The 19655-nt window shown below is 41.2% G+C and overlaps 1 protein-coding gene across 3 annotated transcripts in view; it reads left to right on the forward strand.

Annotated features, from left to right (window-relative positions):
- Positions 1–19655, forward strand: part of LOC128705456 (uncharacterized) — an 88183-nt gene that overhangs the window by 31676 nt on the left and 36852 nt on the right. For all 3 annotated transcript variants that reach the window (XM_070093649.1, XM_070093648.1, XM_070093650.1), the window contains exons 9-11: positions 5074–5212; positions 5329–5613; positions 10486–10625. In XM_070093649.1, coding sequence (XP_069949750.1) covers positions 5074–5212; positions 5329–5613; positions 10486–10625 — 564 coding nt within the window. The remainder of the gene's footprint in view (positions 1–5073; positions 5213–5328; positions 5614–10485; positions 10626–19655) is intronic.

Here is a 19655-nt window from a genome sequence, read left to right on the forward strand (position 1 = left end):
ATTTAAGGTTATTTTTGGGCCACGGTAACTGCAGATAACTGAAACCACAGAAACTGAGCCAGCAGATACGGGGGTCCTACTGTATTTTAGTTTTGTTGAGAGAAACAGTAATCAGAATCAGGGAAAGCTTGTAAATTAATTGAAGTATGAGATGTATAGTTCCGACAGCTCAAATTGCACCTTGTGTTGGTGATGAATAGGACTTTCTCAAAATCAGTAGTAGTGTTTTATTTTATGAAAAAATAGATACAAAGTTTGAAGATGAGTATGGAGGAGAAATAAAACTTCAGTGGAATATCTTATTCTGTATTTGTAAAATATAAAAAATATTTAATAAATTCTTACTAAACAAACGCCATTGGTTTTTACTTTTGTTTTGAGTTACTGAGCAAATTATCTTTTTTGTCTCTCTCAGCCAGTTAACAGATATAATCATGAAGCCTATTTAAATTTATATTTCCACATTGTGTGATAGTCTGGTGAAGAATAAGCAGGCAACATAGTTGGAGTTAATTGACACCATAACTTACATGTCTACATTATACAGTAAAGCTGGACTCATTACCTAGGTGCCTCCAGCATTTCCAAGCAAAGCACCTGCCCAATGTGTCATACCATATATACCTCCTGTATTGAAGAATTAGACACATACAACATCTGGGTAGCTTTATTTGTAGATGTTTCGCCATCCAATGGCTTTATCAATACAAATTCAAGGACAAAATAGGAAAATTGTAGAACTATATACAAAAGATGAGGTGATCAGTCCCTTAGCCTTGGAGTTGGTGAAGAGTACTGTAGTCTTGATGAATCTGAAGTACAGGCATGAAGATTGGAACTTTTATTCTGGTGTCAGGTGAGGAACATGCAGCAGACAAATAAAGATACCCAGATGTTGCACATGTGACTGATTCTTTATCTTGTCATTTTTGTTGACCATTCATACACCTCCATTAGTGTTGGCAAGGTCAATACTAATATACTTTCTGTCTACTGTTAAGTTGGGTAGACATAAACACAATACGTAATGGTAATTGATAAAATTTATTTGTAGTTTTCAAACTGAGTTGCTTTCTTTTCTTTTGCTGTGTTCCTAAGAGATGTCATCTGTTAGTGGTGACTTATCCACACCTGTAGCCCCTTGTATATATCTGTGATATAGATAAAGATAAAGATTTTATTTCTTTGTAAAGGTTACAATGTGTAATCACAATTTTGGTTTGCTAAGTACAAAGAAAGCCACTATCATGCCGGGGCATTTTGGGCAGACTAATCCTAGTACATAATAACTACTTAAATCTAGACAAGATAAGAGTTGTTAACTTGCATTAAAACCTTTATTTAATCTTAATACTACATAATGCAAGGTAGTCAAGGTGGAGGTTTATAAGAATAATAGTCTTGAAGTTGCACATAATAAAAACAATATTACAAATAATGGTTCAAAAAGTAATATTTCATGGATTGGCAGATGTTTAATAAACTAGAGGTCATATAGTATTTGGGAGAGTTGCGTCAAACTGATCAGAAGTTGTTTTGGTCGGTTTGGTTAGTATTCAGAGATAAGATGATTTTTAAGCAAAGTTCTAAATTTATATGTAGTCAGGGGATCCTTTACCAGATCTTTTAGCCCTTTATGTGCAGTACAGTTTTGCATACTTGTGAGACTGATATGAGGGATGTCGAAGAGTGCCTTATACCTTGTATTGTGACTGTGCATTCTGTTGTAGCTATCAAGGAGAAGTTTAAGTGGAGGGTTTATATTGGAGTTTAGTGTGTTGTATATTTAGTAAGTTTGGGCTTTTGAAAAGTTATGGGGTGTGCTGTCTAGCACAGGAGCTGGTAATCATCTGCACAGCAGCTTTTTATTGGTTTAAGGTGGTTGGCTGTGGTTGATCCTTAGGGACAAATACCATAGGTGAGGTAGGGATATACATAGTATTGTATCTTGGAAAGATGCCTACTGATTTGGAAATTTTCTTGGACATATGCTGGATGTGGGAATGAAATTTAAGATTACAGTCAAGGAGAAGACCTAGAAATTTACCCTCAGTGTGTCTTGTAATAGGGGAATCATTTATCAATACTATATTCAGTTGGATATTTAAGGCTCTGTTTCCAAACAGCATGAAGTTTGTTTTGTCTGTGTTGAGAGTGAGTTTGTTGGTCATCATCCAAGTTCATGTTTTTAGCAGCTCATTGTTTACAGTGTCTCTGAGTATAGCTGGGTTTGAGTGGGAGTAGACATAAGTAGTGTTATCTGCGAATAGAACTGGTTTATGGAGTTGAGATTCATTGGGGAGATCATTGATGTAGAATAGAAAGAGGACGCATCTCAACAACTTGGACCTCTTCTATTTGCTGACGACACAACTTCTGTCATCTCCCACCCAAATTTGAATCGTAATGTTATGAACAAAGGTTCTCCCAAGACAAAATGAAGGAAAATTCTTAGGTTCTCTTCCTTGACAGCAACTTGAAATTCAACACCCACATTCAGCACATAACAAAAAAGTATCTAAATCAGTTATCTTCCTCTCTAAGATACATTACTGTATACCTCAAACAGAACTACTCACAGTATACTACTCTAATCTATTCCTGCCTCACCAATGCAGTTTGTGTCTGGAGATCCACTACAGCAAATCACCTAAAGCCAATGCATAGTAACTCAACTGAGAGAGTCTGTATGAGTGATCATAATATAATATCTTTATTTCTACAAGTACATGTAGAGGGTAAACAGGCCTAGCTGACATCAGTGACATACTACTATATTGAAAGCTGCTTGTTATACAAAGCATTTCGGGCAAATTAGGTCAGTTTTGTCTCAGGATGCGACCCACACCAGTCGACTAACACCCAGGTACCCATTGTTACTGATGGGTGAACATGGACAACCGGTGTAAGGAAATATGTCCAATGTTTCCACCTTTTTGCCAGGAATCGGACCCGGACCCTCACCATGTGAAGCAAGAGCTTTTGCCACCAGGCCGCAGGACACTCCAGTCTAATGCCAGACAACACACTCCTCTACTCTTCAGAAGTCTAAGCTTACTTAATATACATAAAATTTACTCTTGCTACTGTGCATACTACATATACAGGACAGCCAATTCTAATATCAAACCTGCCCAGAAAATCTTTACTGATAGTTGCAACAGAACTCGTAGGCATGATACCAGACACAAAAATCTCTATGATATTCCTCATGTTTGACTCAACCCTATGCAAAAAAGGACCTAAAATCTGGGACACTTTGCCTGAAGATTCCAGAGGCTCCCCATCCGTCAACTGCTTCAAAGCTATTGCTAAAAAACACATCCTTACTTTAATGTGATCCTCCCAACAGTTTATTATGCTGAATAAATCCTGAAATGCTCGAAATGCCCCAGCATGATAGTGGCTTTCTTTATACCAGTCAAATTATGAAATATAAACACACATTGTAACCTTTGCAAAGAAATAAACTTTTGTTTGTTTTGTTGTTTTGAAACCCTGGCTTTCATCCAGTATTGCCCCTCTTCTTGTTTCAGGCTTCCTTCAACTCTCATTTATTACTAGAAAGGCATTTTTTTTTGTATTAATTCAGGTATACTTAGCTTCATCATTAATGTATCCTTAATTAGAATTTTTGATTGAATAACTGAATATGACTAAAATTGTACTGTTGTAACACTTTATTCTGTCTAGACTTAAGTAGTTTTTAAGGACAGTATTAGGATTAGTCTGCCCGAAATGCCCTGACATGATAGTGGCTTTCTTTGTACCTAACACATCAAGGAAGGGTTGTTGAAGTGGTTCGGACATGTAGAGAGAATGGAGCGAAACAGAGTGACTTGAATTCAAGAGTGTATCAGTCTGTAGTGGAAGGAAGGCGGGGTAGGGGTCGGCCTAGGAAAGGTTGGAGGGAGGGGGTAAAGGAGGTTTTGTGTGCGAGGGGCTTGGACTTCCAGCAGGCATGCGTGAGCGTGTTTGATAGGAGTGAATGGAGACAAATGGTTTTTAATACTTGACGTGCTGTTGGAGTGTGAGCAAAGTAACATTTATGAAGGGGTTCAGGGAAACCGGCAGGCCGGACTTGAGTCCTGGAGATGGGAAGTACAGTGCCTGCACTCTGAAGGAGGGGTGTTAATGTTGCAGTTTAAAAACTGTAGTGTAAAGCACCCTTCTGGCAAGACAGTGATGGAGTGAATGATGGTGAAAGTTTTTCTTTTTCGGGCCACCCTGCCTTGGTGGGAATCAGCCAGTGTGATAATAATAATAAAATTTTTTTTATTTTTTTTTATTATCACACATTGTAAACTTTGTAGAGAAATAAAAATTTGAATTTGAATACCTTCAATAAAGTATAAATAAGGTAATTCTTATTCTCATGTACTGTATGTGTCTCATTGTCTAGTAATTATAAGTTAGTTTTAAGGCTGTCCAAAATGCCTTGCATAATGAGGGGCTTTCTTAAATTAGTTTATAATGTCAGTTACCCTAATTGTATACTGTAGAGTTCTCTCCACTTTATAGAAATAAAGTTGTTTGTTTGTTTGTTTAGACAATCACACAACTTCATGTATGATAGTCTGGGGAAAGAATAAGCAGGTGATATAGCCAGAGTTTGACACCATCACTTACTGTGCATGCCTGTAGTATGCAAAGTGAGGCTTGACTCAGTGCTCTGGTGCCTTCTGCTTTACCAGGTACTTGCTCAGTGTGTCATACCATATGCTCTTTTAACTTTGCTATCTTACATTATTTCTTGTTTAGTTAATAATAATGTGAATTGTATACTGCCTAATAGCACATGTTCCAGGTTAAAAAAAAAAAAAGGAAAACCTTAGTGTAACAATTAAGTGCAGCACTGTTATACAGATTTTAATGTATAGTAATATATTTATATTCTCTTTATACATTGCTGCAATTACTGTTATTTTGTTAGTTGAAAGTGAAATATTCCAGCCACAGAATTGTGTCATTTTCTTCATTGCTATATTTACTGTATTATTGTTTATATTTTTTTTTATTACAGTGTAAAGGAGGGTAATTTTTTTAACTCATTTATACTTAAATTTGTTTTAGGAAGAAAAAGATAAAGAGCTGCCTGAGAATCCAGGTGTAAAGAACTTTGTGCAGTCTTCGGAAACTAATGAGGTCTTGGTTCGAAGTTATGCTAAAGTTTCATTACCTCGCACCTGTTCCTATGAATCATCATCATCAGGTTTGGTACATTACTACTGTTCATCTGGCTTTCATTGTAATTCTGAGATTTGTTTATCTCGTCTCATAATTTGATACCATAATAGAGTTGTTTTAGAAGTTTAATTTCCATTTTAGGGAGAAGCTGTCACGCAAAGCAAAATGGAAATTGTGATTCACCTTTTGTTATTCACCATAAAAATGAGCCTGCTGCAGCCCATGTAAAATATGAAAACCAACTGGATGACATCACCATGAATGTAGATAATTGGGTCCCCAGCATTACTGAAGACATAACTTTTACCTCTGGAATTTGCAACAACATTAGTTCACAAGATGATGCTCAGTTGGTGCCTCAGATGCCAACACAAAATTCTAATGTGAGGACGCTCTCACTCCCAAGCCCATTACAAACTACACCAGGTGTGTATTTTTCTAATTAATTATTTATACAAGCACTTTATTATTATGAATCTAATTTCAAGTCCATATTCATAATATACCAGATATGGACCAATATACTAGCCCCCCTTAAATCAGGGATAATCACAGACAGCACTACTGACCACTACCCAACCTTCCTCTTAACAAACATTAGTAAGCCACCACTCGAATACAACAAAGTTTCATTTAGACTCCATGACGAGGCCTCAATATTATGAATTTCACAGCAGACCTAGAGACTTGACTGGCCTACAGAATTTTCCAATGCCAATGGTATTGACGATTGGACAGACATTTTTCTTAACAAAATACTTAGACTATACAACAAACATTGTCCTATAAAAACGAAACGGATCACGAATAAACGGCTTGGTTGCCCATGGCTAACCAGCAGCATTCTGAAATCCATTGATAAGAAACACCAATTGAAAAGCAATATAGACAGGGCTTAATACACAAAGATATTCTTAAACAATATTCAACAGTTCTCACCAAATTAATAAAGAAAGCCAAACAGCTGTACTACTCCAGCAGATTCACTGACACAAGAGGAGATATAAAAAAGACCTGGAAAACACTTTCCCAGATTCTGGGGACCCACAAACTGAAAAAAAACAAGAATATTGTTCTAACTAAACCTCATGAAACACCACTGCATCCCACTGATAAAGCTAACAAGATAAACGACTTCTTCTCAAACATAGGATCTAATCTCGCCAGTAAAATCCCATGTAACAATGCCCGTGCCAGGGACTACCTAGATGGGAATTTCCCAAATTCCTTCTATCTTGTACCAACTGAGCCCACGGAAGTCACCGCGATCATAAAGTCACTTAAAATTTACTCAGGGAATCTGTCTCATGTCCCACCATTATTGTACAAGCGAGCGGCCCATGTCCTTTCGCATGCTATTACATTACTTTTTAACAAGTCACTAGAAACTAGCACTTTCCTGACACTACTCAAGACAGCAAGGTTTACACCAATACATAAAGGTGGTGACCCTACAGATGTAAACAACTATAGGCCAATATCAAACTTACCATTGCTATCCAAAATCTTCGAGAAACTCGTGCACAGGAGACTATACTCATTTATGACGTCACAAAACATACTCAACCCCTGCCAATTTGGATTCAGGAAAAATAAAAGCACTAATGATGCAATTATAAAAATGCTAGACCTGCTTTACACAGCATTGGAAAATAAAGAATATCCGCCAGGAATTTTTATTGACCTAAGAAAAGCGTTTGACACAGTAGACCATGGCATCCTACTCCACAAACTTGACCACTGTGGTATAAGATGCCATGCGCTTGCATATTTTAAATCCTACGTTTCTAATAGGTATCAGTATGTCACCATTAAAGACACAGCCTCATCAATACGGCCACTTGATACTGGAGTTCCGGAGGGAAGTGTCCTTGGACCCCTGCTCTTCCTCATTTACATCAATGAACTTCCAAACATATCCCAACACCTGAAACCCATTCTCTTTGCTGACGACATGACTTATGTCATCTCCCACCCTAATCTTGCCACCCTCAACACCATTGTTAATGAGGAGCTGCTCAAAATATCGACTTGGATGACAGCCAATAAACTTACACTTAACACTGGCAAAACTTACTATATTATGTTTGGTAGCAGAGCAGGTGTTGCGCAACTTCACATTAAGATCGACAACACTCTAATTGCCAGACATAATGAGGGCAAATTCCTTGGCCTATACATCGACAACAACCTAAATTTCAGTACCCATATCCAACACATAACAAAAAAAGTATCCAAAACGGTTGGGATCCTCTCCAAGATATGATACTACGTGCCACAAACTGCCCTTCTCACGCTATACCATTTACTTATATATCCATACCTCACCTATGCTATCTGTGCTTGGGGTTCAACTGCAGCAACACACCTAAAGCCAATAATAACCCAACGAAAAGCCGCAGTAAGAATAATCACTAAATCCCATCCCTGGCAACACACCCCCCACTCTTCATAGATCTAAACTTACTCCCTGTTCAGAACATCCACACTTACTACTGTGCAATCTATATCTACAGGACCTTAAATTCCAATATTAACCTTGACCTAAAATGCTTTCTTGATAGTTGTGACAGGATCCACAGGCATAACACCAGACACAAACATCTCTATGACATTCCCCGTGTTCGACCAAACCTTTACAAAAATTCAGTGTATTTCAAAGGACCTAAAATCTGGAACACCCTACTTGAAAACTCTGGAACTGCAGACACATTCATCACTTTCAAAACTACAGTTAGAAAACATCTTATCTCCCTGATACACCCCAACAGCTAGCTACATGATAACCACCTGGTGGTTCACAATAACACTCACTCACCCACTGACTATAAACCCAAAAATACTAATCTTAATCTTAAAATAATAAATCCCTACTAGTCATAAGTTTGCCTATGATACTCCAATATAGACACTTTGTATTGTGCCAAAACAAAAGCATTCACATTGCTAAACTCACAAATTATGATGTAGTCACTTAGCCTTAATACCATAATCTGTAAGGATTTAATGTTAAGAATTAATCTAAGTCTGCCCGAAATGCTTAGCCATGCTAGGTGTCCTAGTGGCCCCCTCTGTAATTAGTATTTTATAACATGTAAACCACACAATACCCAAAACCTGTAAACCCCACATTGTAACCCTTATAGAGAATAAACTTGAATTGAATTAAGTAACTTGTGCTTTAAACTATTATTTGACAAGCTAAATACTGAAGATTAGATATTGCAGAGCCCTGTACTTGTAACTACAAGTAGGTATTCAAATAACATGACTATTGTTAATGGGGGTCCCATAAATGTGAGTGTGCAAGGAGGCAAAAAAAATAAAATGTGTGTGAGAGAGTGGAAAAACAGAAAGAAAAGGTCAGACAAGAACACAGAAGTGAGCTGACTGGCCAGAAACAATCGTTTTTGGGTGAGGAGAGAAGCTGAGAGACAGTTTGAGAATGATTTAGTAGCAGAGGCCAAGTCTGAACTGAAACTATTTCACAGCCACACCAGAAGAAAAATGATAGCAAAGAAACAGGTAATTTGACTGAGGAAGGAAGGAGGAGGGCTCATATACAGTAACAAGGAGGTCTCTTTAAGTGTTGATAAAAAAAATTTGACAGGGCCTTCTCATTGGAAACAGGCAATACCAAGGAGACTTAAGGAACAGGGGTACTGACAAGTACCGGGAGTCAGTCACACAACAGGGAAAGAGGTAAAGGAAATTTTGATGGACCTGGATACTGATCAGGTGTTGCCATGGATTCTGAGAGAGGATGCAGAAACATTGTCTAAACAACTAGCTATAATCTACAATATGTCAGTGGATACAGGACAGTTACCAGAGATCTGGAAGACAACAAATGTAATCCCAATATTTAAGAAAAGAGAAAGTCAAAGATTTATTTCTATATGATACAAAATATGGAGATAGGTGATATTTGGTTGTGCATGCAGAAAGCCCTTGGTTATGCAGACAGACAGGTGTTAAACCACATACCAGTTTCTCTGGAATGCATACCTTGCAAGGTAATGGAAAAACTTATTAGAAGAAGAGTGGTAGAATACTTCAAGAGAAGGGGTTTCATAAATAATAACCAGCATGGGTTTCTGGATAGCAAATCTTGTCTCTAACTTTTAGTTTTTGACAAAGGAACAGATGTGGAAGGAGAAAGAGAGAGTTTAGTGAATAGCATTTTTTAGACTGCAAGAAGGCATTTGATACTGAACCCCTCAAGAGACTGGGCCAAAAACTTGAGATTCAGGCAGCAATAACAGGGAGCATAATCCAATGGATCAAAGAGCATTTTTGGGGAAGGAAGCAAATAATGACTATCAAGAAAGAAACGTCAGAATGGGGTTCTGCAGGGGTTGATATCAGGACCAGTTCTGTTTCTCGTTTATATGAATAACATTTTAGATGAGATTGATTCGGAGAAATCCCTGTTTACTTATGATGTGTGACTAATAGAGAATAAAAATAAATGAGGACAAGGAAAGGCTCCAAAGGGATTTGGACAAATTGGAAGAGTGGCCAGATAAGTGGTTTCTTGAATTTAACCCAGTAAATGGAAGGTCATGAAGATTGGGGAAGAAGCAAGAAGACTGAAAATGGGGTATGGACTAGGGGGACAGAGAGACCTAGGGGTGAACATAGTGCCCAATATTTCCAGAGGCTCACATCAGCCAAATGATCTCTGCAGCCATTGCTTGTCTGGCAAATCTAAGAGAAGTCTTTATGAATTTCAGGCCCTTTATACAATATATGTCAGGCCCATCATAGAGCATGCAACACCAGTATGGAACCTGCACCAGGAAAAGTATAATAAGAAACTGGAGAAAATGCAGAAGTATACAGTGAGACACATGAAATTACAATAACATGAGTGAAAACAAACATGATGGGTGGGGATCAAACTCATGGCAGGTGAGTTCTAAAACTCACAGGCCAGTGTACTGACTGCTAGACCAGCTAGCATTAATGATGCATCCAGCTATGTATTTTATGTGCACCAAAGAGAGGCTAGCATGGGCTCCACTGGTTTTTACAAACTAATTCTACACCAGCATAGCTGTGGGAGTATTGCTTTAGTTATATAATTCTGTTTTGTACTTCTCTGGTTCTTATTCTCTCTAATTTATATTTAAATATCTGGTTGTGCAGCAAGGTTTTCATTGCTGCCATATTATATAAGGGTAGCCAATGATAAAGTGACATATTACCAGTATATATGGATGAAAAAATTACCAAATGTTTTGAGAAATGAATGTGATGCAATTTATTTAATTAGATAATTGTATCTTCTCCCAGCATCTTTAGTAAGTGTTCTCAGTGTGAGGGAATCCAACAACAGAGAACAAGCTGGTTTTGTGGTACGTTGCCCCTGTAATGTTAATCAAGATGATGGCCTCATGATCCTTTGTGATATATGCAACAATTGGCAGCATGCAGTAAGTACCATTTTTAAGTTTCAGGAAGGTAGTCTGGTAGGTGTACTCTGGAGGCAGTGCTCATATAACAGCTTGTGAGATGGTAAGATTTGCCATAGAACAAATATGGTAAAAAAAAGTCATTAGGTGCAGAGCAAGCCTTTACTTACAGATGATGATTCACTGTAAATCAATTTAGGACTATACTAAAAAATCATCTCATCTCTCAATAACAACCATACCCACACTATGCTAAACTCTAACCAAATTTAAAGCAACTCTCCCAATATATTATTATCCCTTAACTATTAATCCAATATTACAAAGTTAAAAATGTATGTTTTATCATAAATTGTACCACCTCATATTAATAATAGAGTAAAATATTGAATATTTGTAATCTACCACCTCTTCAAGGGGGGCTCCTTGGCGTGGTGAAGAGGCTCTTGGTCTGAGGAATTAGCCCTGTCGGTCTTCTTCCTCAGACCGAACCTAATTACCCCCCATTCTCCCCTCCCCTATCCCATCCTCCCCATCCTCCCCTTTTTCCATTCCTCCTCCTCCTCCTCACCCCTCCCTTTTGCCCTTCCTCTTTTTAGCCTTCGTGATTTCTCCCACAGGCGTGCTAGTTCCTAGGTAGGGGAAAGGACACCGGGGTCGATCCCATTCCGTTGAGGTTTCTTGGCGGTGGCGTAGTTTGCCGTGGAATCTGGATTGCCTAGGGATGTCCCGATCCCTCTCCGGTATCCCGGAGTAGCTTTGGGTGTCTTTTGGGCGACGGGTGTATCTCTGGAAGCCACCTTTCGGATTCCGGGGGTGGTGGCTGAAGGAGGTATGCTTTGTGGCGGATATCCGGCCGCCCTCTCTTTTGTCCACCGGGTAGCTCGGCAGATGTGAGGTTGCTATCCCGGATTGCTGGTTTACTGGCATGAAGGGTAGGGTATGGCACGGGTTCCATGCTGCATCTGCGCTACTAGCGGTGTCGAGTCCTCTTGGGCGCGGAGGGAGATTTCCGGCCCTTTCATTCCTCCTGGGAACTATTCCTCCCCGCTCCCCCCTTTTTTTATTCTTTTTTTTGTTTTTATTTTCTTTTCTTCTTTCTTTTTTTTTCTTAAAAACAAAAAGCAAAGGAGTAACCTAACCATGGCAGCCCTAGTCCATGAAACCACTACCCCCGGGCCCCTTCTTGATACCGCACCCCATTCTGACCCTGCCTTGTGTTTAGACCACTCTTCGGACACTCCTGATGCCCCTGTACCTCTTGCTGGTGCTGTTTCCTCACCCGCTTCAGGTACCGGGGCTTCGACTGACTCCTTCGATTTGTCTGAACTCCGCTCTCCTTTGACTATGCTTCCGGCTTCTCCCTCTACGGTACGGCAATTTTCGAATCGCCCACCCGTTTCATGCCGGACCAACTCCGGTCCTACTCCTAAATGCCAACGTCAATCTCCTGATGATGCTCCGTCGTTACCTTCCCATTCTACTCGGAAACGACCGACACGTCAAGCACTCCCTCTCCACGCTCAGTTTCGGACCACACAATGGACTAAATTCTTTACTTTAAGACCAACTTCTTCTTCTGCCTACCTTTCTGACCATAGTATTGCCAAAGCGCTCCTGCGTCATGTTGGCAGAGATATTTCATTTCACGCTCTCAAGAGCGGTACGCGCATCGTCACTGTCCAGAATGCTACCCAAGCTCATGATCTTTCTCTCCTTTCGAATATCGATACTACTCCTATCACTATTGAAAAACATCTTTCTCTCAATTCTTGTAGTGGTACTGTCATTCTGCCCCATACCATAGTCCAACAGAATTTCCAGTCATGTGGCAATGACATTTTTGAACAGCTGGAACTCCAGGATCTCCCAATCCTCAAAGTAGACACTTATGTCCTTCCTGCCCGGGGGCGGAGACGTTACCCTTGCAATGTGGCTCGTTTAACTTTTGACAGCCGAGAGCTCCCGTCCTCTGTGTATGTCGCGGGACATCGGTTACAAGTTCGAAAGGTGATACCTACACCGCAACAATGTAGAAATTGCTGGCGTTTTGGTCACCCAGCGAAATATTGCAGATCTATGGCCGAATGCCCAGTCTGTGGTGCCGACAACCATTCTAATACATCTTGCAGTCAACCTCCATCTTGCCTTAATTGTAATGAAGCTCACCCTTCGTACTCCCGCCGTTGCCAGGTCTACTTAAATGAACGTGAAATCCGTTGCCTCAAAGAGGCAGAAGGTCTCCCTTATGCTATGGCAGTTACTCATCTCCGCCTCCAAGGGAGACTACCCCGTGTTTCTTATTCTCGTGTTTCCAAACATCCCCCCACTTCTGGGGTCCCATCTTCTGCAGCCTCCTCTGTTGTTACCCCTCCCATAGCCATTACGGCATCTAATCCTTTTGCTGTCCTTGGCTCTGACGTCCCGACTACAACTCAGTCTGTTCTCACATCTTCGCGTCCTTCCTCACAAGCCCCAGTATCGACAAGACCTCGTACGACACCTAATACCAATCGCCCCTCTACTCAGAAGTCCAAAAAATCCACATTGCTCAAATCTTCTTTGCCCCTTCCTTCCCTTCTTCCACCTCCACACGTTACCTTTCCAGTCTCTGTACCTAGTTCTTCCCCTCTCTCTGGCTCTATTACAAGTGTGGAGATTCACCCTCCTCCTCGTACTATGCCTTCCACCCCCGTCCCCTCCCAAGTTTCTCCCTCTTCTGTCACCTCCCAGGTTTCTACCTCTTCTGTCCCCCCCCACACTTCATCTCCAGTCCCTTACACTTTTCCCTCCCCCTCTACTTTGGTACAGTCCATTACTGTCCCAATCTTTACTCACCCTCCTCCTCCTATCTCCAATATGGTTTCCCATACATCTTTGAATTCAGAAACACTTGAAGCCATTTCAGAATATATTGCAGAGACTAAACCTTCAATGGACACTGATTCACTTCCTGTTCCTTCTCTTCCCTCTCCTCCATCTTCACAACCCCATTCTTCGCAACGCTCCGTTCCTTCGCTACTTGAACATCTTCCAATGCCACCACACGTTGACTTTTCTAACCCCTCTAGTCCGTAGGTGCCTTTACCTACAGATTCCTGATATTTTCTTCATCGCCAATCATGGCCTATTTACAGTGGAATGTCCGCGGCCTCAGGGGTAATCGGGGTGAGCTTCAGATGTTGCTTTCCAGGTTTTCCCCTGTTGGTGCTTGCTTACAAGAACCAAAATTACACTCGGCTGTTTTCCAACCTATCTCAGGCTATAATTTATTGTATTCTTCGGATCCTTTCTCAGATGGGACCTTTAATGAAAGTGCCCTTCTTCTACGCAATGATATTCCGTACTGTCAACTATTTGTCCATACCTCGCTGCATTACACTGCAGCCCGTATCCACTTGAATAAGTGGTTTACAATATGTTCTTTATATCTCTCTCCTTCTCGAGCATTTTCTATCCCAGACTTTGCCTTTCTTGTTTCATCCTTACCACCACCACTTCTGTTACTTGGTGATTTTAATGCCCACCATTTCCTCTGGGGGGGGTCTCATTGTGACTCACGTGGCATTCAGTTGGAGGCTTTTCTTGCCTCTCACCCCCTCCATGTTTTAAATACGGGTACTCCCACCCATTTTGATCCTCGTACTCATACTCTCTCTTGCATCGATCTATCAGTCTGCTCTTCCTCCACAGCACTAGACTTCACCTGGTCTGTTCTACCAGACTTACATGACAGCGATCATTTTCCGATCATTCTTACTTCTCCTTCCTATTCACCACCTTCCCGTAGCCCTCGCTGGCAATTTGATCGGGCAAATTGGGATCTTTACTCACACCTCACTGCTTTTAGTGAGGTTCCTTCTTCATCCTCCATTGATGAGCTCCTACACATCTTCTCGACATCAGTTTATACCGCAGCTTCTCATTCTATACCCCACACCTCAGGCAGGCATTCTCAGAAGTGCGTGCCTTGGTGGTCTCCTGCTTGTGCTCGTGCAGTACGTTTGAAACGTGCTGCATGGGGCAGGTACCGGTACAATAGAACCGCTGAGAGACTTGTTGATTTTAAGCAGAAGCGTGCGATCGCTCGCCGTGTCATCCGTGAAGCTAAACGCACTTGTTGGCGAGACTATGTTTCCACCATCACCTCTGCTTCTTCTATGAGTGCAGTCTGGAAAAAAGTGAGGAAATTGAGTGGTAAATACTCTCCTGACCCGGCTCCTGTTCTACGGGTCACTGGTGTTGATATAGCAAACCCTCTCGACGTTGCCATTGAACTTGGCACACATCTGGTCCGTATTTCCCGAGGGCTCCATCTATGCCCCTCGTTTCTTTCCTCAAAGTCTGCCAGAGAGTTAGTACCCTTGGACTTTTCTTCTCTCGGAGAAGAACAGTATAATGTGCCTTTTACACTTCAAGAACTGGAGGCAACGCTCTCAGCTTGCCGATCATCGGCAGCTGGGCCTGATGACATTCATATTCGTATGTTACAACATTTACATCGGTCAGCCCTTGTAGTCCTCTTACACCTCTTCAATCTTATTTGGGCACAAGGAGTTCTTCCCCAGCTGTGGAAATCTGCCATTGTTCTCCCTTTCCGCAAACCGGGTACTACAGGACATGATGCCTCCCACTATCGCCCCATCGCTCTTACAAGTGCAGTTTGCAAAGTGATGGAACGCCTCGTAAATCGACGTTTAATGTGGTATTTGGAGACTCACAACAGTCTCTCCGCTAGTCAATATGGCTTTCGTAAGGGTCGTTCTACCATAGCCCCCTTACTACGCTTGGATACGTATGTTCGTAATGCCTTTGCGAATAATCACTCAGTTATTGCCATATTTTTTGACCTTGAGAAGGCATATGACACAACTTGGAGGTATAATATTTTGGCCCAGGCCCATTCCTTAGGCCTCCGAGGCAATCTACCATCCTTCCTTAAGAACTTTTTAACTGACAGACATTTCCGTGTTCGAGTCAATAATGTTCTTTCCCCGGACTTCGTCCAAGCTGAAGGTGTCCCTCAGGGATGTGTTCTAAGCACAACACTTTTTCTCCTTGCTATAAATGATTTGGCCTCTGTTCTTCCACCCAATATTTGGTCATCACTCTATGTTGATGACTTCGCTATTGCTTGTGCAGGCGCTGACTGTCACCTTATTGCAGTTTCTCTCCAGCATGCGGTCGACCGTGTTTCCACTTGGGCCACCACACATGGGTTTAAATTTTCAAGTACCAAAACTCACCAAATTACTTTCACTAGACGCTCTGTTATCTCCGATCATCCTTTGTATCTCTATGGCTCCCGTATCCCCGAACGTGATACAGTCAGGTTTCTAGGCCTTCTCTTTGACCGTCGGTTAACCTGGAAACCTCACATTACCTCTCTGAAGGCAACTTGTCACAGCCGGCTAAACCTTCTTAAAACCCTTGCTCATCTTTCCTGGGGAGCTGATCGTCGAACTCTGCTTCGCCTACATTCAGCCCTCGTTTTATCGAAACTCGATTATGGTGACCAGATTTATTCCGCGGCCTCTCCTGCTACTCTCTCTAGCCTTAACTCTATCCATCACCAAGGCTTACGTTTGTGCCTTGGTGCTTTTCGCTCTTCCCCTGTTGAGAGCCTCTATACAGAAGCAAATGTTCCATCCTTGTCTGATCGCCGTGATGCCCATTGCCTTCGTTACTATGTACGCTCTCACGATCTACACAATCCTTCCATTTATAGAATGGTCACCGATATTAGTAGACATTCTTTATTCGTTCGCCGCCCCTGTTTGCTCCGTCCCTTTTCTCTTCGCCTACTTTCACTCTTGTCTTCCCTTCAGTTACCACCTTTATATGTTCATGTAGCATCTCACTTTTCCCTACCCCCCTGGGAAGTTCCAGCTGTTCGGGTCTGTTCTTTCTCACTCCCTTGCTCGAAAGCTCAACTGCCTACGGTGGCTTCCCGCTCTCTTTTTCTTGATCACTTCCACTCTCATTCTCATGCCACCGCTGTGTACACAGATGGCTCTAAGTCTTCAGACGGCGTCGGATTCGCAGCAGTGTTTCCGGACAGCGTCGTACGAGGGCATTTACTATCTTCAGCTAGCATTTTTACTGCTGAACTGTATGCCATTCTTGCAGCACTTATTCGTATCGCATCTATGCCTGTGTCATCATTTGTAGTAGTCTCAGACTCCCTTAGTGCTCTACAGGCTATACGAAAATTTGATACATCTCATCCCCTAGTTCTCCGTATCCAACTTTGGCTACGCCGTATCTCTACCAAACATAAAGATATTGTTTTTTGTTGGGTCCCTGGTCATGTCGACGTACAGGGCAATGAACAGGCAGACACTGCTGCGCGGTCAGCAGTATATGACCTACCAATTTCCTATCGAGGTGTTCCATTTCTAGACTATTTTGCTGCAATAGCTACCCACCTTCGCACCCGTTGGCAACAACGTTGGTCAACTCTGCTCGGTAACAAACTTCATTCTATTAAACCGAGCATAGGTTACTGGCCGTCTTCTTGTCATCAGTGCCGAGGTTGGGAGACCACTCTCTCCCGCCTTCGCATTGGCCACACTCGTCTTACTCATGGGTATCTCATGGAGAGGCACCCTGTTCCTCTCTGTGAGCAGTGTCAAGTTCCAGTATCGATTAGCCACATTCTGTTAGACTGCCCTCTCTATCAACGAGCACGCAGAATTTACCTCCAACGTCGTCTTCGTTCTCCTACTCTCTCTTTACCTTCCCTTCTTGCTGATGGACCCTCCTTTAATCCTGACTCTCTCATTGACTTCTTGACAACGACTGATTTACTCCACAAACTCTGATGATACTTTTCACACTCCCCTCAGCCCTTTCTGGTTCAGTCTCTTGCTGCCCTTTACCCTTTCACCATCCACTGCCCCGCTGTTATCCGTAACCTGTTGCTCATCCATCTCCCTTTTGCCACCTGATGCCCTCGCTTCCTTCCTGCCCTGCAGCGCTGTATAGTCCTTGTGGCTTAGCGCTTCTTTTTGATTATAATAATAATGTAATCTACCACTCTTCACCTGTCCAGACTTGACATACGTAGTTTTTAACCCTTTCAGGGTCCAAGGCCAAAATCTGAAGTGGTGCTCCAGTGTCCAAGAAATTTTGAAAAAAAAAAAAAAAAAAAATTTTTCTTACAGAATTAAAGAACATATTTTTGTGAAGGTAATAAGACAAAAAAAAATTTCTGATCAGTACTTACCGAGATACAGTGCCGAGAAGTTTGTCCAAAATGACGTGGTGGCGGCAACATCGACGAATTCCACATACGCGCATTACTTTATTTAGCAGTTTTTGTAGTTTTTTCTTTTCTTTTCTTTTCCAATTTTTTTCTTTTCCTACTAACAATACTGTATATAATGTATAAATATAATCTCACTGTATTGAATACAATAACTGCACTAAAGTTATCATATTATTGTTTACCACTGTTGTTTATTACAATAAACATGCACAAATCTTGTATAATACTAATGTTCTATCATATATGTATTTACATATTTACAGTCACTGGACATGGTTTTAGAACTGCTGGAGCTTGTGGAACTCCTTGAAACAAGGCACCATGCACAGAGGTACCTTACATTCCTCACACATAAACCGAGTGTCTTTGCGTCTTTGTTGCCGTCGTTTTGTTTGTGCACAGACGATGTATCTCTTCTGAGCAAATTTCTTCTGAGTTGAAGGAAGCTGTATTATGAAATCACCTTCCCTCCTCAAACGCTTGGGTATATCCTGAGGAATTCGAGGACCTTGTTGTATAGCAGGTGTTGTTACCTGGTACTTCATTATGAGTTGTCTGACAACAGACAAACAAAATTCACCATACGGTGGTCTGTTGCCAGTCTTTATTTGGTACATATTATATGCATTGATCATTGAAATGTCCATGAGATGAAAGAAAAGTTTCATGTACCACTTGTAACTTTTACGAACACAATCAACAAAACCAATCTGCATGTCACATTTGTCAACCAAGCTCATGTTTTGTGTATAATCAATCACTGTCACTGGTTTTCGAATACGTTCATTAGTCACTCGATCAACTTTGCCACTGTCTTGCATTTCATTACGGTGAATGGTTGTCAACAGTGTGACATCTCGTTTGTCATGCCACCGTAATGCCATGATGTCATTGGCAGTAAACACCTGCACGTCATCACCACGAGCACCTGCGTTGAGCCTGGGCATATGTTTACGATTAGAACGCACTGTGCCACACACATTTGCCTTGTTCACTCGCAAGAAATCAATGAGCAATGGGCTTGTGTACCAGTTATTGGTATATAATGTATGCCCCTTACCAAGATAAGGTGCCATCATGCTTCTCACTACGTCACCTGAGATACCCAATAACATCTTGGTATCTTTCAATGTTTTACATCCAGTGTATACAACAATATCCAATACCAGGCCACTGTCACAGTCACAGAGTACAAACAGTTTTATACCAAAGCGTTTCCTCTTGCTCGGTATATACTGCTTGAATGACAGTCTACCTTTGAACAAAATCAAAGACTCGTCAATTACAAGATTCTTGAATGGATAAAGGTATATACTGAACTTTTGTTTGAGATGCATAAAAACATTTCTAATCTTGTATAACCTGTCACTTCTGTCAGGCCTGGTTTTGTCAGAGAAGTGTAACATACGTAACAGTAAGATAAGCCTGTTCACTGGGATGATTTCACTGAAGACCAGGGTAGAAATTAGCCAATCTGTGGACCAGTATGCTTCTTTATTATGCTTGTAGACATGAGGCATAAGCATTATTGTTGCAAAAAGCAAATACATTTCTGCAACAGTCGTCTCTTTCCACCTGTGTAGTCTTGACTGTAGTTATATCGTATTTGCCATGGTGTACTCAAAATATTTATTACTTTCCCTGACAATAGTTTCCATCAAGGGCTGGTCAAAGAATAATTTAAAGAATTCCAGTTCATTGGCCATGGTTCCAAGGGGACAAGTAGGTAGAATTCCACTTTGAGAGTTATCAGAGTGGTGGGGCTTGGGAACAAAATTGGG

Source organism: Cherax quadricarinatus, chromosome 43 (genome assembly GCF_038502225.1).
Source record: "Cherax quadricarinatus isolate ZL_2023a chromosome 43, ASM3850222v1, whole genome shotgun sequence".
In the NCBI taxonomy this organism is placed as follows: Eukaryota; Metazoa; Arthropoda; class Malacostraca; order Decapoda; family Parastacidae; genus Cherax; species Cherax quadricarinatus.